The sequence below is a fragment of the Haemaphysalis longicornis genome, unplaced genomic scaffold (assembly GCF_048455015.1).
Source record: "Haemaphysalis longicornis isolate Haplotype H1 unplaced genomic scaffold, Haemaphysalis longicornis Haplotype H1 scaffold_1, whole genome shotgun sequence".
NCBI lineage: Eukaryota > Metazoa > Arthropoda > Arachnida > Ixodida > Ixodidae > Haemaphysalis > Haemaphysalis longicornis.
In genome coordinates, this window is record NW_027526203.1 from 372907154 (window position 1) to 372929549 (window position 22396).

At 44.3% G+C, this 22396-nt stretch overlaps 1 protein-coding gene across 2 annotated transcripts in view; it reads right to left on the reverse strand.

The window, feature by feature from the left end:
- Window positions 1–22396, reverse strand: part of C11.1 (maestro heat like repeat family protein c11.1) — a 111976-nt gene that overhangs the window by 62605 nt on the left and 26975 nt on the right. For both annotated transcript variants that reach the window (XM_077686347.1, XM_077686346.1), the window contains 7 exons: window positions 16978–17051; window positions 13617–13736; window positions 12069–12173; window positions 11779–11920; window positions 10888–11070; window positions 9221–9390; window positions 2503–2622 (listed from right to left, as the gene is read on the reverse strand). In XM_077686347.1, the coding sequence (XP_077542473.1) occupies window positions 2503–2622; window positions 9221–9390; window positions 10888–11070; window positions 11779–11920; window positions 12069–12173; window positions 13617–13736; window positions 16978–17051 (914 nt within the window). The remainder of the gene's footprint in view (window positions 1–2502; window positions 2623–9220; window positions 9391–10887; window positions 11071–11778; window positions 11921–12068; window positions 12174–13616; window positions 13737–16977; window positions 17052–22396) is intronic.

Genomic DNA, 22396 nt, shown 5'->3' on the forward strand with positions numbered 1-22396 from the left:
TCCTGCCAAAGGCAGAATAAGAGTTAGCCTGGTGCGTACCGAATGCATTCGAACCGAATGTTGTTAGACCCAAATGCAAACGTTATGATTAGGGGTGTGCGAATATCAATTTTTTTAATTTCGAAGCGAATTCGAATAATAAAAACAAAGTTCGAATCGAATCGAATATTTTTCGAATACGAATACTTATTGTTTTTTGTAAAATTAAAGTTTTCACCATCTAGAGACGCAAAAACTGCAACTTTATTGCACAACAAATCATACAAAGTAAAATTAGAAATTACACAATACCACTGCACTCAACAGGTTAAGGTCTGCAGTCACTTAAATGTTAACATGGAGAAAGGTTAACTGCTCGACATGTTCGGGGAGCAGTGACAACCTCCTCGTCACGACTCACCAGATACCGAAAGTAGCCGCTCACTTGAGACACTAGTGGCTGGCATGCCTGAGCCCGTGCACATTGCCGCGCGCGGATGCAGTAAAATCTCGATGGTAATCTTGCGGGACCGCGAAAAATATTCGTATCATCCGAAATTCGTACGAACCAACACAGACCAAAAAATTGAACGCTGAAAAAAATTTTCGTTTACTTGTTCTCTTACTTTCGCGTGAAGAAATTCGTGATTTTTTCTGCTTTTTTTAACCCCCATGTCGCAAAGCAGTCCTTTCTGGAGAACGTATAGCTTCGCTCTCGTCTCCTCACTCGCTGTGCCCAAGCTCGCTACACGCCGCAACAGTGAAGCGTGAACCGCATGGTGCGTTTTTGCACGCGATTCGCTCGCCTCGGCTCTGCGAGCGCTGTATTTTCACGCCCACATCGACGATTTCGCGCCCGCGGTAGCGCCTACCTCGGTCAGAAAATGACGCACGACGCGCGCGGCAGAATGGAGGAGCCTGACTACTTGCGATGAGATCGAGACAGCCGGCTTGGCTCCGCCGGAGATGGTTAGGCTTAGCACCCCGGCAAATATTTTACGGGCGCTTTCTAGCGGCGCGGATGATGTTTTATAGTACCGTTTTCGATTGCATTATGAGCTCCTTTACCGCACAAGCAACTTCGTGTCTCCCTTGAGCCGCATTTTAAAGAGCGGTTAGAAACGGTCGCTCGAGCGCCCGCGCCACTTCGCGGCTGGAGCCGACGCCATGTTGACGCCGCCGGCCGCGCCGCGCGCAGCGTGGGGGTGGTTTCCCGGCGGTGTCAGCGCGCGTTGGGCGTGCGCAGAGCGTTTTCGCGAGCAGAAAACAACAACCCCGATACAGTCTGCGTACCGTTCGCCGTGTATATGCTTCGCCACTTTGCTGTTGAAATACGCTCTAAATTTTTTTTTTTTTAAGTTTTGGGTGGTTCGAATATTTCGAACCATAAAAGTGTCATTCGAATCGAATCGAATACCAAAAAATTCGAATCGAATATTCGAAGTTTCGAATATTCGCACACCCCTAGTTATGATGTTCCACTAGGTTTTTCAATGCCATTTGGTTAAATGTGCTTTGAGCCGAATGATTGTTGCGGAGGACATTTAAGGCTCCCAAATGCCTTTGAGACGCAAATGCTTGTATCCTTATCCTAATGCCTTTACACAACTTTTGGAAAATTAATACCGAGAACAGAATACTGAGTTAATATGAGTAATTTTTTCACAAGTATGTCGTGTAATTGATTTTTTCTATGGTTGAAAAACTTTTGCAAGCTTTGTTGAAAGTGTATACTACCCATCCCAGCCATGCAGAAATCAAATGCTTTGGAAGTGATTTGAAATTAGTAAAATAAAAAAAAAAAAAAACCAGCCAAATTGCATTTGTAACTAATTTTAAATACGGGCAGACATGATTTTAGCACTATGAGAGATTACTTACAATTTTATATGCTAACAAATGGTATGAAAATGGGACTTCACCGCCACAGCAACATAACTAGTGAATGATAATTTCAACTGCCATCAAAATTGTAGTGCAGCATGGTAGACACCAAATGGCATTTCAAGTCTGTCGTTCGAGTTGAATGATGTTCGTTTCATTTAATTTCACTTATTTCCACCTCGAATTAAAAGCCTGTAGTCATTATTATATAAAGAGGGTATGAAATGCATTTGGACACCAGTGGAGCACAGGTGCTATTTTTTCAGCGTAACAGGTAATAGGATGCATGCACATAATGACGAAACATTGATGTGAGAGCTGATTAGACAACAATAAGCGCGCCCATAATTTGACCAAAGATTTTTGCCCCTTTATGTGTTAAATAGGATTTCACCAGTTTTAGTTCTATGCAAAGAATTTAGCTTTCTATGTTGTAACCTGCACCTCTTTTTGCAGTTTTCTGCATGACGGGCTATGCTTCAATGTTCTAAGTGAAAACCAGCACTTGTGATATACCAACAGTGCTGACACGGAATGTTGAGCAACACGCAAGACTTAGCATAACAATGTTGCACGTGGCAACAGTTCACACACTTGGTGGCACGAATTTTCGTCTTTGAAATGCAGCACTGCACTCACCTCTCTTTCTCGTGGACGCACGTGGTTGACATGTTCAAATATCTTGTCAAGGGCTCCATTCACAAACTGCTTGCTGCTCACTTTTTTCATCACAGCTCCAAGCAGCTGGAGCAGCATGCACTGCACAAATGAAAAGATATTTTGCAGCAGTGCAGTGCACAAGGAAACAATGCAGAACATACGCAGAAAAATAAGTAAAAGGAAGTGAAATTTTGCCAGCAGAAAACAAATGTTAAAAAATGCAGGGAAGCTTGCACTCACGTGCAAGACTTGAATGGCGAAGCTGTTGTAGGTGACCGCTGACAGACACAAAGTTGAGTTTTAGCATTGTTGCAATCTCATGGTTGACGTCGGCGGCATGGCATTTCAATGACCTTATGTTGAGCAAGGCCAGAGTGAGCTCGTCGTTTCGGTCGACGTTTTCGTACGCCATTCAGCAAATGCGACTCATCGTCTCTATAGGGGATGCTTTGCACGCCGAGCCTCTCAAACGCGGCCTCTTCCTCGGCCGTGCGAACTATCCGCAGCCGGGTCATGTGGAGTCAACGATCACCTACAGCAGCTTCGACATTCAAGTCGTGGCTCTTCTATGGTACAGAGCACATGCACACGACGACTTGGGGACAAACAAACAAGGGGCGTTCGCTATGACATGCCTTTCTCGTTCTGAGCAGGTCTTGCCATGATACGACGAACGCTGGAGATGTTTGTGGCCAATGTTGGCCGATCACCCTAAGTGGGTATACTTGGCTTTGGAGTTCTTTCCCTCCAATACTGGCCAATCTCCTTAATTAAGTGGGTATGCCTAGCTTGACGAGAGTGCGCTCGAGGCACGCGTGCACGAGTGCTCGGCCTTTTCTTGGCATTTTTAACTGTGAACACCAAACACAAACGATTTGCTATGCCCCTTCGTCGAACGACAACGATGGTTGAAACGCTCAGCTTTTTCGTGAGGGATTCATTTGCTGTCGTTGGGGTTGAAGAGGTTCACAGAGTTTTGGTGATGGGATGGTCGCCATCAGCGAGACCAGGAAACTTTAAATGCAAACTGCTTCAACTGCGCCGGAGTGGCGCAGTTGGATAGACGTGGCTTCATAACACGAGGGACCTAAGGTTGATCGGACTACAGCATGCATTTTTTTCTTGAAGCGCTTGATGTGCCTTCACTTTCACCATCATCGTTTTGTGAAGCCCACTGGCTTTCCTGCAGTGAATTTTGGTGACAGGACGGTTGCCATCAGTGAGGCATAGAAAGCTTCGCTTTAATTCAGCATACACATAGTTATACTACATGATCGCCTCCTTCACACCGTGTTTTGTAACTGTATCAAATTTAGGGGAAAAAAATTCAATCCTGGTTTGAAAGCTGTAAAGTGGGAAAAAATTGCCCTGTATTTCCTTGTTTCAGTAATTCAGGTTTTATTTTCCTCTGTGACAAGGGGTGCGTGGAAACTCACATATACGAATACGAATCAAATATTTCGTCTTGAAATAATTCAATACTCAAATCAAATACCTAACCTACTATTTGTTCTATGAATTTGAGCATATTCTGAAAACCAAAGTATAAAATGTGCTGTTCTGACTGTTATACATTAAAATATAACACAAGTTATAAGAATAAGATGGTTCGGTCCTGTGCAATGGCATGCCATAACCCCACAGAACCAAACTTTGAATCCTACAGAAATTCCCCAGCGTTGCCATTTACAGTCTATGCCCATTACAACGGACCCGCGTACAACAGACTTTTGGATATAACTGACCCTATTCCACTCGAAGTTTGGTCCGTCTATTTTATCAATGCAACAAAGTTCGTTTTTAACAGAAAGCGCAACAACAGACTATCGGCTACAGTTGACGAAATTAGCAGCAATTTTTGGCAAAATTGGGTGTATAAAGCAACTTTTGCCAGGCCGACGCGGGCTGACGACAGATTGGACCACAAGTTTAAAAAATTGTGGTCGGCAACATGGGTGGCCTCCGGCCAAGCCCAGCCACTAGCCAAGCAAGTCTGGGTGTATGTGCCCAAGCCTCCTGACGCTATTTTGTCGTGTTCCAGCATTCCCAAGCTATTCAGGTGTGCCAGACTGCAAACGAGCAATACCAGACTAAAAAATAATTTCACTGAGTGAAAAGACTTAAGATTGCAAACACAGTTGCAAGCAGTGAAAAGCATGCGGACATCGCAAAGACGATGCGACTTCGATGTGAGTTCAATTGTGAACAAAGGTATCACCAGCAAGCGTCAGGAGAAATTAACCTTCAGAGCTTCAGGCTCCGCGAAGCAACACACCCAGACTTTGAGCTCGCGACATTCCAGTGAATGGACTACTGTTGAGGAAGCGAGTGGAACAGCTAGCTGTGGTCCTCGGACACGACGATGTCACTTTCAGCGATGGATGGTTAACCGGACAGTTCAAGGCGAGGCATGGCATGACATCCATGCAAGTCTGCAGTGAACGCAAAAGTGTAAGTGCGTACACCAACACCGAATGGAAAGCGAATGAACTGCCAACGTTTCTTGACAGAGACAGGTAGGAAGACAAGAACATATTTAATGCAGATGAAAGTGGTTTGTTTTACAAGGTGAAGCCTAAAGAACGTGCACAGTTTTCGGCAGCAGCTGTCACGGTGGTAAGTGCTCCAAGAAGCATTTGACCGTGTTGTTTTGTGCTACATGGACAGGATGGAAAAAATCAAACTGCTGCTAGTTAAAAAATCAAAACAGCTCCGTGCTTTGCGGCGCGTAAAGAATATGCCAGTTGACTGGACTGCCAACACGAAGGCACGGGTGATGAAAGACCTATTTAACGCCTGGCTGCTGCAGTTTGGCAGGAAAAAGTCAAAGCAGAAGAGGAAAGTGCTGCTTTTTTTATACAACTGTTCAAGCCACATGAAGATGTCCCAGCTCAAAGAAATTGAGCTGGCTTGCTTTTTCCCAGATGCAACATTGGTGCTCTAGCCAATAGATCAAGGCATTGAGCACTCTGCGAAGGCTGAATACTGCACGGGCCTTGTCAAACACCTGCTCTTCGAAATGCAGAACAATCAGTAATTGGAAATACCTAGACATCAGATTTCCAGTCAATTCCAGTCAAAGTGTTGGTGAGAATTTGGCAACAGTTGAAAGGTGATGTAATCAACAACTGCATTAGGAAGGCTGGTTTTCTGAGGAATAATGAGACTGCCTCCAAGGAGTCATCCGGCATAGATGATGAACCATCGGTCCCATCAGTGTGGCCTCACGTCAGGGAGGCATTCAGAGCAGACAGCTTCTGCGACTTCATCACATTCTACGACAGTGTTGTCGATGAGCAACTGACGGATGAGGAGGTGAGAGCCACGATGGAAGGCCATTCTGAGCTGTCATCAGACAATGACAGTGAGCAGGAAAGTGGACCTCGAAAAGTCACACTGACTTCACAGCAAGTGATTGACCGCATGAAAGAAGTCAAAGACTACTTTCAGCAGCAGCGACTGCTACATTCAAGTGTTGCAGCTGACTGAAATGTGGTGCAAATTCATTGTATACACCCTCACCGGGGGCCAACAATCTCTGATAATGCAGTTCTTTTTTGAGCTAAATGTAAATAAAAACTTTTGTTCCTTCATCTCTTACTTTGGATGTTCGTAGCTCACTCTTTGCAATAACATCGTTAGGCATTACAACCAAAGGTTCGGCTGAGGTGCTCCGGTGTTCCAAGCCCATATCCTGGTGAGTTTCTCTGACAAATTGGAATAATTTATTGCTGTGAGAGGAGCATTTGTATGAATATTTTAGTTCAGTTTAGCAGTAGTCTTGCCTTAGTTGAGGCAAAATGCGTCCCCACCCGCTCAACTAATGAATTTATTCCAAGCCCATTAGCAAAACTAAGTAAAACAAACGTCTGATAGAAAACTTTTTTTTTTTAACATTACTGTAACAGCTGTGCCATTTACGCAAAAGTTATCAGGATAAGCCTGGCTGATGCCTCTATTGTTTCTGTGGCCACCCAGGCCTCCCTGCACCTAATGTAACGGCACTTGCTCAGTAAAGCAGCACATGCGCAGAAACTTTGTAAATTATTGCTATTGGTGATTGACATCGTTCTTAAAAGGGCAGATGGGTCTTTGGGGCCGAAAAACAGTAAAAAATATCGTTTTCTGAAAAATGGCATTTTCGGCATCCACAGCCATTTTTCTGCCTGCCTGTAAACTTTCCCATCAAAAGGCACCATATTTTAATGTAAATAGCATTTTATTTTGAAGTGCACTCTACAGCTTAGTTTGCACGAAATTTGATGGTAAAATAGCACTTTTCTTGCAACACGAACCTAATGTTTCGCCGATGGATATCCCGGCGCCCTGAACAGGTGTGGCTGTAATTTCTTTTGCTTCTGATACCTAAATACAATGTTGGAAACAAATTCTCAAGTGGAGGCTTTGGAAAATTATTACTGTGTTTAATTGACACCACCTGTGAGCCATTTTTGACAGAGCGCGGGAGGAGTGATGTTCAGTGTGTTGCTCAATGACCAAAAATAGCTAAATCAAAAAAGGTCTACCAACATTGTGTTCATTAGTCATTTGTCTGCCTAGCGACGTGGCAACTGCCATTCTGTATGGAGTGGGAATTTTGTAATTGCGACCCAAAATAATTGCAATTAATCACTAATTATCACAAAAATAATCTTGCAAAAAATCTGATTGGAGATTTGAAATCAGCACAAAAAACTCCATAATGCTGTGCAGTTTCATTAGGGTTGGTTTCGTAAATAAGAGAAGAGCTCTAAGACCAGTCTGCCCCCTTAACAATGCTGTGGAATTCATAATCTGCAAATACTTACATAACTAGCCTGACCCCCCCCCCTCCCTGCTGAGGTAAGAAATGATCATTACATGGCGACGACATCTACCCAACCCACCACCCCCACCTCCGTGAAGTGTGGATATTACAGACTTCGGATAAAATGGAGACATTTTGTCGGACTATCAGGGCCCATTTAACGAGAGTCAACTGTAGCACCTGTCCTTCAGCCTGGCATCCACCTGCCCAAGTGTATTTACTTCAACGCCAGCCTAATAGGGTAATTTGAGCCAGCAGAAGGAACTTCCCTCTAGGCTCCAACTGGCCTCTGCAAGAGCTGAACCTTCCCTCGTATGCATTTTATATTTATCACAGGACAGGGAATGTAGACAAATTTCCCCAGAAATCACAACTGCCCCGTGCACTATCAACAGGAAGTGCACAATCCCTTTCTCCACAGCTGCAATCTGCCATCTGCCATCTGCCATGTGCGCATCAGGCACACCACCCCACTGCCTGCCGATTATCCATTGCACGAAACCTCTCTGCAATAAACTTCAATAAACTGCAACAAACTGAAAGGAAAGGAAAATTTTTGCGAATGCAAAAGAAAAGTGCTGACAAGTGGTTTTAAAGGCACACGTTGTTTTAACCCTTCCCAGTCCAAACCTTTTACCCACTTTCCGGCTGTACTAGTCCGAAGTTATATTGCCAGTACTGCAAAGGAAGAGGAAAATTTTTGTGAATGCAAAAGAAAAGTGCTGACAAGTGGTTTTAAAGGCACCCGTTGTTTTAACCCTTCCCGGCCCAAAACTTTTACCCACTTTCCGGCTGTAGCAGTCTAAAGTTATATTGCCAGTTTCCGGCACCACTCAGAAAAACACGAAATGTGCAAGAAAAACTCGCGGGATATTTATTTTGTCTCATGCATTCTCCTTGAAACTCCTTTACCAATATTTGAGCAGATCTCATGCATTCTGCTTGAAACTCCTTTACCAATATTTGAGCAGCGTGTGAAACCGCTCGAAGCATTCTCCTTGGTGTAGGCCAGGGTTGCTATTGCAGGTTTTGCAGAAAAACAGTTTCCCTCCTGACTCCTTTCGTTTTTCTACCGCTACAAGCAACACAGTCCTTGCTGCTTCATCCTGGGAGCTTGTAGATGAAATGGCTCATCCCATCTAGCCTTCCCTCACACTCCATAAGTGCAGACGGGCCCAGCTTTTTGGCTCGAGCCCTCAGGTCAGCCACCAGCTGCTGGGCGAGGTTGTGGCGGTACTGCAGGTATCGCTGCTCTTTCTCGCCACAATTCTACAGCCGTGTGTGCCTCAAAATAAAAGTACTGGTAATGGAAACCTCTAGAAGCCAGAAAAAAAAGAAAAAGCTTTCGCCACCATTTCATTGTCTTTCAACAAATGCGTAGCTCGCACAGTATAGGTCTGCACAGTGCTGTCTCCGCCGCCGTCGTGGTCCTAGTCACTCGCTTCTGTTGAATAACTGTCATCACTATCTGACGGAGGCACATGATTCTCTTCCTCACTGAAGCCATCATCGCTTTCGCTAAGTGCACCACCGTGGAATGCATGCAACGGGAAAGCGGCGATGCTTCTCAGCAAACAGTGCGCACGTGAAAACGCTCTGGTATCCAGAAGGCCAGTGCTGAACATTGTGCTGCACCCTAGTGCAAAAAGAAGTGAACTTCAACAAAGTTCACTTATCCCTCATGAGATGGCACATCATGTATACAAAGAATGTGTGCGTATCGCAGTGAGAAAAACCGCGGATTTCAACCTTGAACACCCAAGTCGGGCAGAACCCGACTACGGACCGCTACGGCCACGTCGCGCTTTCCCTGCCCGATAACGGACCACAAAGGATTGGAGGCACTGGACAGCAACCCACGGTTCTCGTCTGCCAGCGATGAGCACTGACCTTGTCTTCCGGATAGGCACTGTACAGGGGCAACTGGGCTTGCATGGCCTTGCCCAGTGACAGGGTCCACTCCTCTTTGTCCACCTCCACAAAGCACCTTTGGGTGAGATCCACTATCTGCTCCCGCCATGACTCCCTGTCCAGGCCAGTCTCCGGCTGATCAATGGCACCTGGCAATACCAACCACTCGCTCAGGAGCCCGCCCAAACAAGACAGTTACACAGCCATTTTCCTCCTCCCATATTGAGTCGGTGAAACACTGAAGAGAAACAGTAAGGGAATTAAGAAGACAGTGCTCAGGACGTTGCAGGTGAAAGTGTTTGGTGAAAAATTGACATAAATAATAGGTACTTATCCTCCTCTAACTCCATTCCCTTTGATTGGCTGCACTTGTATCAACCTCTAATTTTATGAGGGAGAGGCCGTTTATCACTGTTTATCTCTGTTTATCACTGTTTTATCATGTTCCTTGTTATTTCTGCTGAAAGAGCATTTGCATGCAGTGAAGCCCACATCTTGCAATCTTGTATCATTATTACTAATTACATCAATAAAATATACTCCTTTCCTTTACAAATGTATCTGTACATTTCCAGACAAAAACCCATAATTTTGGCAAGTTTTTTCCTCCGATTTTTCCTCCCCTGTTGTTACAGGGTTAATTGGTATGCAGTGTATAAAATTAGTTTTTAACTATTGCACACTGAATAATGTCTGAATGAGAAGACAAGAGTCTTCACCAGAGTTAAAGCTTAAAGTAAAAGCTTAAAGTAAAGAAGACAAATTTTCCTCAAGCATTTTTTTCGGTACAACTATATAATTAGGAAGCCCCCATTGACCCCCATTAATTACCTCTTGACCCCCATTATTTATTGACCACTATTATTGCCTCTTTCCTGCAAAGGAACCAAAACTTTAAAATGGCAAGCACAGAACACAGAAACCACAGACAGTTTCAGACAGACAAGACGCAACCACATTGGAGTTATTAGAAAATATGAACAAGCTAATTAATGGGATTGTACAAGGAACACCAGCACGAAGGAAACCCATACAAAGGAAAAGATGTACAAAAAAATTAGTGTATATGGCAAGAAAAAACACAAGGAAAAAGCAACCCAAAGCAAATAAGGCTTGGAAAAACAAGGAAGCCTGCACTGCATCGTCTGTCTTGCATCCTGGTTCCTCGTCCACAGCTTTCCTTGTAGCACATATTTATTCAGTCAACTCAGTAGCTACGAAGACATCCTTCCTTCTGGAAGCACTTCACGACTTTACCACTCTGGAAAAGTAGTGTAGCCTGTTTGCAACTGCAGCATAAAAGCAATGACATTCACAACTGAGACACATAGCTTTAACGATATCAAGAGCTGCTAAGGAAGGGAAAACTCGCATGACATTTAAGCCCAAGAAAGATAGCTTTGTTCTTTTTCTACTCATTTACCATGCACACTGACCACTGAATTCGATTTCCTCAAACTACCTCCAGGGGAAAAAAAGAGTGAACGGCGTACAATTTTTTTTTTTTTTTTTTGCTAAAAACAGTGCAAAGTAAATGGGGCCAACAACCAGCAAGGACCCCACAGCCACGAGGAGTTTCCCTTCCTTGCCCCCCTTTACATTTCCACCCCAAGATGTCCAGCAGCCAACGCCCCCGATGGACCCACCCTGCAGCTGCGAAGCCATCTGTGGCAGCACGGTGTCCCAGAGGGCGACCAGGTTGCGGTGCACCAGCGTGGGCAGGCAGCGCAGCAGGCGCAGCACGTGCACCCCCCGCTGGTGGTGCACCAGTGGTGAGCCCAGCACCACCAGCAGCCGGCACAGCAGCTCGGGGGGCTGGGGCACGCCCGCTACAGCAGGGATGGACGACACAGTGTCAGCAAAACAGAGACAGCATGGAGGCAGGCGACAACTGTGGAGGGAAAGAGTGAAAGCTACAATTCACTGGCCTTGAGATTACCCTTCTTTATTTTTCGGCCTCCCGCCATATCCACTGGCAGAAGCACAGCACCTAACTATTTGCAAGCTAAAACCAAACAGGCAACCAAGAACAGGGCTCAAAAAACAATGTTACATTTTTTGTGATTTCCCAATGCCTCCCGACGAGAAGTAAAGGCAAAAAAGCTTTTTGATTACACTTAATTAACACCTACTCACAGAAAAAAATTAAAACCGTGTACACTGCATTAAGGCTGGATTGAGTGAATTGCAGAACCATGTCCCTCATCCGTCAGCATGCATAACGTTACTAAATGTAGCCATGGTGGGAACCAGGGACACAGGTTGGTAAAAAGGACGGAACTAGTGCTTGTTGTTCTATTATCCTTCTTGTGCATGAATTCTTGTGTATCTTTCTTGTGTATAATTCTGTATAAATATGATCCATTCTGCAACGTGCACCTAGTTTAACGTAAGGCCTAGGGCCTTCCATTTACAGGTTAGATGAAACAAATGTACAAAATCAGAAGCCCTTGACACTAGGAAAATTAGCCTAAATGTTACACAAGTGGCCACAATTTACCCTCTGAGGTTCAATGCAAAAACACCAGGTCACTCACGATGTGTCTCATAGTTGATCTCAATGAGGTAACCTGCCTCCCGCTTCTTTGAGGCAAAATTTGCAAGGCACTTGCAGATGATTCCCACAGCTGGGGTCAGCTCTTCGGACAAGAGGTACTCAAATAAAGAAGGCCACATAATCTGCACAAACACACACAACAAAAGGGCCAATAAAACACCCCAGTGAGAAGCTGAAGCCGAAACATCACAAACTGATGTTTGTAGGTTAATGGTGCAAGGCCAGCTAGGGCAAAGACTTCCAAGAAAGTAACATCACAAACTGACCTACCTTGTCAATGTCATCAACAGTGGTTGTCAGCAGCTGCAAAACATTTTCACACATGGTGCGCAGGGCTTCGTTGCTCACAAAGTCAAGGTCTGTCGGACGTCTGGCCTGAAACAGGAGCCGACAGGGATATTGGGAGCAAGCTTGATTGATTGATTATGAGGTTAACGCGCCGACACTGCACAGGCAATGAGGCGCGCCGTAGTGGAGGGCTCCGGATTAATTTTGACCACCTGGGGACCTTCAACGTGCACCGAAATCTCGAACACACGGGCACTTTCGCTTTTCGGCTCCCTCAGAAAAGCAGTCGCCGCGGCCAGGAATCGAACCCGCGACCTTGGGCTCAGCAGCACAACGCCTTAGCCACTGAGCCACCACGGCGGTTATTGATTATTAAGGGCAATCAGCAAGTAATCTGAAGCAGAGTAGCCATATACACACAACCTAAGTTAAATTTTGTGAGTTTAACAAGTCAAATTTTGTGGGTTTAACGTGCCGCCACTACACATGGGGCTACAAGGCGCGCTGCAGTGGATGGCTCCGGATTAATTTTGACCACCTGGGGATCTTCAACGTGCGCCAAAATCTCGATACACAGATGTTTTCTTTTTTCGCCTCCATCTGAAAAGCAGCCCCCAGTGCCCTTGGGCTCAATAGCCCAACCCTTAGCCACTAGCTTCCACAGCGGTTAAACCAGAGTAAGTAAAACTCGGACAATTGCAACGTGTATTATACATGCTAAAAAAGCACTAACAGGGGCTCCCATAAGTCTCCAGAAGCCCTTACTAACTTCCCAAATGGACAGGTGCAGTAATGGGAACAACCAAAGGCCTGTTCAACTAGGCCAGTTGATAGATATCCATTATTTTTCTATAGTGCAGCACTGAGCAAAGACATTAGATGGACATAACAAGGACTTGCATTTTTGTGTGATCTTTGAAGTGTTCTTGTCTAGCTATTGAGCACCAAAAAACGGGGGCAACCAAAAGAGTTAAACTATTTTGAGGGTACACTCCCCCATTGCACTGTCACTTTTTTCCCACTTCCACTCTTCCAACATCCACACTCAAAATGAATACTAAGCATCAACGTTTGCTAACCAGCAAGGAGTAAAACACCATTCAGCTGCCTCTCAGGAATACTGAAGGTATCTCTAATGTCGGTTGGTAACCTGTTTTTCTGCCAACTCAGGGACGTTCTTCCTTGTTTTGGCATCCGTACTCTAGCAACGATACAACCACACCGCAAGAATACAAAGAGGCAATACATGGGCAAATGCTAACCAGAAGTTTTGTTAATAAACAGTATTTTCCAGAACAAAACAAGATAGAGTTCACACACAACATGAATAACTCCTGCACTTTGAATTGCCTGAACAAGCACCATGTGTTGTATTCACCAGTTGTACTTATAGAATCAAGGTGAACAGAATCTTTTCATAGCCATTTTATTAAACTTTATTTTGCTATGCATGAATCACAACTTCACCTGCAATGGCCATTATGCAGCGTCTATATTATTGCAGCAAAGCAAAGGGGAGGCAGGGCTTACGGCATCATCGGGAAGAGCACACTGGCGAACAAGGAACTCAATCATAGCATGTCCAGCATCTGCAGCCAGGTAGCCATGGTGTGCCAGAGCAACAATCACTTGGGCCAACACTTTTTTCACCTGCAAACAGTAAGCACAGGGAGGAAAGGATGTGCTGAATAAGCTTCTGGATTAATAATAGTTATCAACAACACTGGAAACATTAGTTGTCAATGAAAATACAAGGTGTTACAGCACTACTGTAGCCACTTCAAACATTTTTTGCTCAAAGGTTTCATTTCATCTCAAAGGTTTCATTTCATGGTCTACTTTGCTTTTCAAAACCAAACCTGGTGACTGGACCTACCTGTCCTTCTGAAATGAAATAAAAGCATTTATTTACTTACAGGGGCCACGTACACAGCGACAATTTCTTTCTTCACACAATGTGGAGTGGCCACATCGCTTATTAGCACAAAAAATAAATGCTCCAAGTGCTTTGTTTTGGCCACAACAAGCGCCCCAGTTCCATTAAAAAAAAACGCCGTGTGCAGCCCCACACAAAAAATGTTGCTTTTATTCCAATCCGAAATAAAGATTAATTGCCAATTTATGTTTTAAACAAACCTTGCCGTAAAAGGCAACCTTCAAGCAAAAGCTGAACCCGAATGAGGGTTACCTAAACAATTGATTGATTGATTGATTGATTGTAGGGTTTAACGCGCCGACGCAACGCAGGCGATGAGGCGCGCCGTAGTGGAGGGCTCCGGATTAATTTTGACCACCTGGGGATCTTTATCGTGCGCCGAAATCTCGTACACACGGGCGTTTTTGCTTTTCGCCTCCATCAGAAAAGCGGCCGCCGCGGCCGGGAATCGAACCCGCGACCTCGTGCTCAGCAGCGCAACGCCTTAGCCACTGAGCCACCGCGGCGGGTCGTTACCTAAACAACACTCTTTGCAATGCCTAAAATAAAATAATATTGGTATACCTGCATTATAACATGGAAAGCGGCAAAGCTAGGAACTAAACAGGTATAATTAGGCTACACAAAATAATAGACACTAGTCTTGAATTTCTAATACTGCAACAGCGGCACTTGAAGGTGCAGAGTCGCCAAATTTCTCAGCTTAAATTTACAGCTTGCATACTCAATTTGGTAATTCATATACTCATGCAATACATGGGCTACAAGAAGTGCCCTAAAACAGCACTCTAGAAAAGCATGGAATTATTGCTCGCCTACCATCAGTTGTGAAATGGTATGACACGGAACACTAATGCATTTGAGGGCCTACTTTGGAGAATCTACCCACAAGCCAGATGCGGTATTTTTATTATGTTTATTAATTTTTGTCTCTAGTTTTCTTATTTCAACACACTCCCAATCCTTTTTCAATTGGTAGCAATTAATCATCTAAAAATTGTATACATACATCATTGTGCCCCAAACATACCGGCAAAAAACTTTGCAATACTGCTGAAGGTTTCGTTGAGAACTTTTCAGCGGGTAAAACCCTGTATTCTCAAGCTACAGATGCCACTACCAATGGGAAAGCAACTGACTGAACCAAACACCGGTTGGTTGGTTCAGTCATGCATTGAGATACAATTCTTTACTCAGAACAAAGTATGAAGCAATCCATGGTGCCTCAACCCTGAAACCATCCTTTGAATCACGGCATGCTGCTTTCTTTACTTGCTTTACCTGTGTTACAAGGCCATTTCAAAAGCTTTCTGAAGGCCTTCAAACCAACTGTCTATCAAGTGGCACGTAGGGTAGCCACCTTTCCCCGGAAAAACAAACAAACAAACAAAAAACGGCCCATCGAGGGGGGGAAGGCATGGTATATAGAATGTTTAATTTGTGTTGAAAAAAAATGCCATGTTTTTGACATGCAGTGCCACTTATTGTAGTGTTTTCTTAGAGAGGAATCAACATAATCCTTGTACTGAAAGTGATTGAGAGCTTGGTTATTGCTCTGTATGTGCTTCACTGAAAAGTAACCAGAATTGCTGACAGCGGCGGCAGCATTTCGTTGTTTTGTTCCTCCCTTAGGTTTATTTCCCCGAAACAATACACCAGGTGAAAAATGTTGAAAAATGGTGGCCGAAAAAAAAAAAAAAAAAACTGCAATATAGCAGCTTCACCGAGCTCCGGCCACCGTCAACTAGCAGCAAAGAAGTGTAAACACCACAAATACAAGACAAACACACATACTGTTGCATAATTCATTTCCTACTCTGTAACATGTAACATAAAAACGGGATAGCTAAGACATCATGGTAAAACGCAAATAGAAACAGTATTTGTTCACCTTAGGAATATCTAAATGAAGGCGCGCACCGTAAAACCAGTGAAAAGCAACGTGAATATACAGCAATGTTGCACTTGTCAAATGTAAAAAACAAGTACATAATACATAAAATGTAAGCAGGCAACAAGGCAGAATTTCAGGACATGGTATATAAGAGTTCCAAATGATACATACAATTTGTACACGAGAGTGAGAATGAATGAAGGTGGTACGAATATTATTTCCTGCGTTCAGGGACACGTTTTCGCGAGTAAAATTCACACAAAAAATAAAGCCATCACAACAATAGTTCCAACATGCTCTTTTCCCTCATGGATAAAGGATCGATGCATTGCTTATAAAGCTCTTTTAATATGTTGGGCAAACTGTGGCATAATCTCTGGCGCCCATATTCTGTGTGCGAGAATGGTACCTGCCAAGGAATTTGACGACAGGGGTATGGCAAAACCTTTCTTGTAGCTTATAAAATTCAATAAATGCTCCTAATTTACCCTGTACTGCATTTTTATAACTTCGAGTTAGTTTTTGATTATATAGTTGAAAGGCTCGGACTATCCGTCACCTCATGCAGCGCGCTCGCCCGCGTATTTTCTCTGCTCGTGTGTCTTTGCGCAGCTTGTCGACACATATATATCATCTTCGTTATTGAATTGACGCTTATAAAACACCAAAACGGACATAACCACGGCACGAGGGCCAAAAAATTGGCCAATGACCGTTGGTTTTAAGTATGGACCGGTAACCGGCCTGCTGTTTAAAAAACCTGTCGGGCCGGTCCAGAAACAAGCAGGTGGCAACCCTAGTGGCACATTAAGTGGCACATTAGGCACACTTGTAAGTACATGTTCAATCGTCAACTGAAAGCTGCAATGCAGCACACGCATTAGACAGACTATTTCTAAAGTGCCCTGTTCAAGACTCCACAACACACAGGTAGGCTTTGTCAGGATGGTCGAAGCAAGTGCTTTGACCATCTTGTCTTATTTAGCATTACAGTGGTTGTAACAACCTCTAAATGAAGTGGGTTTCCAATCTTCCAAAAGAACATTACGAAACTGCCTTACCTTATTGCTTGTGTCACTGAATGAAGACTGAAGACCCACAGTTATGCTGCGCATTCTTTCATCCAAGTTGGGATCTGCATTGAGGTATCGTAAAACAAAGTCAGACAAAACCTGCACAATAAAAGCTTGATATTATAAGGGCAGCATGTTGTTGGGCTAGTTGGTGTTGCATTTTAAAGAGAAAAACTGCACATAAAGGACATGACAGTAAAAAAGGATGTAAGGAATGCCACATCTCCGCTTGTCCTATCTTTTTACACTGTCCCGTCCTTAAGGCACAGCTTTTCCTTTACGATTGGTACAACAAAATTTATATGTACGGGGTGAATAAATGTTATTAAAGAATGCACTTTGCAACGCTAAGCAAAATCCTCCAATGCAGCAGCTTTGGAGCCGTGTTTTCTTACTACAATTCCTTACTCACTGCTGCAATTGCCTCAGCTAACCATTACTGATATGAGGGCCTCACTGAGTGAATAAACAAATAGCAACAAATAGTCAAGAAACTCAAAGATGGCATAGGGAAAGTGGTCTGGCTTTCACTGTTGTCAAATTAAGTTCAGAAATGTTAGCAAAGCATCAAAACAGAGAAAAATAGGCTTGCATCTGGAGCGATGTGAACCAACATAGCTGTGAAAATTTGGAAAATCAGTGGAATTTTGGTTGGCACGAAAGGCCTTTTTTCACTGCAATTTTGTTGGAGTTTCAAATGTGGTTTCATATGGCAAAATCCTGAGTTTAACCTGAGTTTAACTTAATGCCAATTTATAAGCAAAAGTGTGCAAATATATGCAAGAATATTTCATTGCACATAAAATAGAGCAAATTTTATAAGGCAGTTATAAAATGTCATACAAGGACATACTAATTAACATTACTCAAGGCAAAAGAAGCTCTGAAAACCATGCACAGAATGCTAGACAGCAGTTGAGTAAAGGAACAGATGAAGGGAAAAGGTAAATTGCAGGACATAAATCAGCCTTTTCGAATTTCATGCATATACCCCAGCTTTGCTTTTCTCAGCTTTTGCCCAGCCCTCTTCTAAACTGAGCTCGCACAAAGTGACACAGTCAAAAAGCCCTTCCCAGGTAACACCCTTCCCAGAAAATAGTTTACATACTTCAACTCTGAACACCATAAAGTTCTTAATCTTTGCGATCACCCAAATTTTAGAAATTTTGCGAGACACATGCAGTAGGTGAAAAGCTTGTTCAAAAAATGTTCTAACAATGCAAACATCAATTGATACTATTAATTCACGTCAACAACATTCTGAATAAGTAGCAACAAACATTCAGACCAGCGTTGCCAATTGGTGAAATACAGCACCAGACTGTGAAAATCTGGTGAAATTTTGGATTTTCTGGTGTTGAGGTGCTGCTACGGCTACACCAGGCAATATCAGTTAAAAAATTAGGTATAAAAATGGCACATAGTGGTACAAGGCTGGAGAAAAAGCAGAGCTGGCAGCCTCTCTCCCTTGGTCGGAGACTCAGCTGTTGCACCTCACATGGACTTCCAAACAGGCCACTGAAGGACTCCATGACTGGCAGGCCCATATCATTTCGTCCGCAGCCTTTCACATCTCTCCCAAAATGGACCGCGTTAGCCCGCGCTAGAACCCCCTCTCGTCCCTAAGGGCCAGCTCGCCCCTGCGTTACGGCTTAGGGCCAAGCCAAAGTTTATCAATTCCTGCTGAGGTGTAGGTGCCAGAGACCGGTGCGCGATAAAACACTATCTCACAGCGGCTGCTCCGCCCTGGCTCATGGTTAGACCCTAACCTCATGGGCCCATTTTGAATTGGACCCAAACCCTCTCTCACCGGGACACACAATGCTCGCCCTGCACGAGAGATGGATTGGGGAGACGCACTCCATGCTGCCTAAGGGACATCGAGATTTCTTCACCTTCCGGTCGCACCTCTGTTGCTCCAGGAAAGCCCACAAGCCCTTCCGGCTGCCGGCCCGAGCCTCAGGTTGCTCCTTCTTCCCTATGCTTACATATAGACCGTACCCAACACTTGACGATCACACCGTGTTGTGTGCACCTCGAAGCGGAGGGACTGTCTCTTTCTTTTTGCGAGCCCATCGGCCAGCGTGGCGGTGGCCGTACTCGTATGCGCGTCGCACCCCAGGTTTTGCCCTTGATTGATTGATGATGAGGTTCAAAACGCACCGACGCTACACAGGCGATGAGGCACACCGTAGTGAAGGGCTCCGGATTAATTTTGACCACCTGGGGATCTTTAATCTGTGCCGAAAGCTCGAACACATGGGCGTTCTCACTTTTCGCCTCCATCAGAGAAACGGCCACAGAGGCCTGGAATCAAACCCGCGGCCTTGGGCTCAGCAGCACAATGCCTTAGCCACTGAGCCACGGCGGCAAGTCGGATTTTGTCCTGACTGCTGAGCCCTCTGGTCAGCGCAGCTGCACATTGCACCAGATTGCCCTTCGCCCCTTTTCACTAAGGGGAAATATGTACTGTGACCGGTGGGGGTTGGCGTGAAATAAACATGTTCTCTCCATACCTTGGGCATATTCTTTGGTTGCCCATACTCCATCTGCCCGATAGAGGCGGTGGTGAGTTGGCGCAGCGGCGTTTCATTCTCGTGAGCATGCTCAACTAGCTCGAACCCGGGGTGGTTCCTCGCAGTGTGTATGAGTGTATGCCTTGTGTAATGCATGGGTTATGCATATTGTGAGGTCGAGACCACAATATAAACAGACGAAAAGCACAGCGAGCGCCTCACCTTTCTGTGCTAGCATGGAGTAAGTGCTCTATAAAAAGGTATTGCGACAGATATGAAGAAGAAATTTCATGTCAATTCTCTAAGCTATTTTGCTAATTTAATGACAGACGTAATGAGGTCACCACCTCAGTTTTTAATTATAGAGGTAATCAAGTCACCCCTTCCGTGGTAAGATGGTTTGCTATAAGCAACAAAAGCACCCCCTTCAAGGCCATGTTTTGGAGAACTGCATGAGCAGAAATGATACAGGAGCAGAAAAGACATTATAAGGGGCGTATTTCAGTGCTGATGAAATCCAGTGAAATTTATAAGGGGCTGGTGTTGAAGCCGCCTTCCAATCTGCCAACGCTGAATCAGACCCTTTTCTATTCCCATTATTACACAGTTTGCATTGTAATAAAATTCAAAATAAATTTATAAACTAGAAAATACATTTTCCCATCTCATCACTCTCCTTTCCCCAACATCGCACTTCTCTTTTTACAGTTTCCGCGATACGGCCGGCTCAGCAAGCCATAGCATGGGTGCAGGCTCACTAAACAGCTAAACATCACTCTACATGAGTGTTCTGGGGCCAATGGCTACATTGAAAAGACCAACTGGAGTTTTCCCGGTGGTAACAACCTTAAAGACAACACTCCCACACCCACATCATTTTGCATGTGGGCACCTGGTTTGTTTCACAGAATAAAAAATTAATCAGAACCAAAATATTCACCACCATTTCTGAATTCCTGAAACATTAGGCACAAAAAAATTATGTGGTTTCCAGTACACCATCACCACCTCAACAGCTATTCTTTCCTTTATTCCTCAGTTGCTAGGTTCTGTATTTTTCCGCATAACCCCATGTGACATATAGCGGGCGTCTGTAGACCGCGCTACAACATCCATGCTTTAAAGGAGCCATGAAGAGAAAATGCAAGTTGGTTTTATTCGAAAGATTTCGTGTTTTATAGTGCCCCCAGCGCTTGTCCGGATACAAACGGTGCTTTATTCACTGAGAAATTAAACAATTTAGGTTAAAATTTTGATTTTCCCGCTCAATCGTGCGTTTTCGTGGTCCCAAGTGACATCACGGGAACCGACCGCTCTGCAGCCTAGAGTACCTTCATTCACGCATCCGCCGTACAGGGTAGAGACACGTAACGCTGGCGCCGCCATGTTCGGTTGCTCGCTCGCCGCCGAAGCAAGTCATTGTCTCAAAACCGCGCTAAAATTATCGCCGCAACGCGGTTTACTGAAGAAGTTTGAATCATATTGTCTGTTTCGCGTTGCTAGGTCTTGTGGGAAACGAAAAGAATAACGCGTTGAGCCCGTTGGCCCAATTGCGGCGGCACGGGACCGTTCAAAGGTTGTCTCCACCCTGTAGCGGTGTTGGCTTGTTCCCGCGTTTCTTTACGTTCCGTAACCTAGATGGCGCCACCATACCGTGGCAAGCGTTTGGTTTGTTTTTGCCCGCATTTAAACCTGGCTTGTTTTTGTTCTGGGAGAAAATATTCGTTCCCTGAAACAGTGCTCGCTCGACAAATGGGGTCACGTAAGACACTTGCTTGCGTCAATCGGCCAGTGTCGTCTGAGACCATGGAGTCTGAGACCATAGAGATTCTGAGACAACCCCAAGCCCCATAGTGCTGTGCAGCTAAACCAAAGCATGCTGTGCGCAGTACGAACAGCAAAACGCATCAGTACTTCTATGTTTACATGTGCTTTCGTAACTTCCACTGTTTGTCCCATCATTCCTATTGCTTTGTAAAGAATGTGCCCTAAATTTAAGCGCAAATTGCTCGTTCATCTAGTTTGTAAGCTCTACCTAATTTGCATCTGCTTCTGCCAGCCTCCGCCAATCGCAGAGCTTAGCCCATGTGACATCACAGGTTCTGTTGCGGGAAATGAGCTGGTGGGTCGCATGACCATTCCCGTTTTTCCTAATTATGTAGCTTATTTGAGCGAAGTTTACGTTAAAAGTGGTGTCAGTATGATTCTAACGAGACAATCTTTTGAATGAACCAAACTTGTGTTTTCTCTTCATGGCTCCTTTAATGCATGTCTCGATGGTGTGCCTATCCAATTGCTAAACTACTTCTGAATGCTTCACTGAATAACTTAGAAACACAAGTTCTACTGTAGTTGGTTTACATGACCACTTCTAACTAAAACTCATTATTCCGACAAGACACCTTTTCCACATGCTCTACCCATTTTCTGCGGAACCTTTTGAATGCCACTATGTGTTTCTGAAGGAGAATCAACAGACGCTACAAGATGTTACGACTACCAGCACTCCGAACTCTCATTCCCACCTAATGGAAGAATGCAGCAGGCACAACATGTATACTTACACCTGGTTTCGGTTAACACAATAAGGAGTCCTGAAAGATGAATGTTAGCTAGCAGCTGCACAACAGGTAACCTCAACAGGTGCACATCTCAGAATAGTGGCAGAATGGCTAATAGTACAGTCCAGCCCATCTATATCATACTCAGCCATTCTGAATTGTTGCTTGCAAACAGCAGTGGGAACATCATCTTGAAATCTCTTCTGCATACACAAGATTTTTATATTTAAAAATATAGATTATGTTGACTTGCAGGCAGCTGCTTTTGAATTACATATATCCAGCTTTGACTGTACATGAAAGAAAATCCAACATAAGGTACACACATTT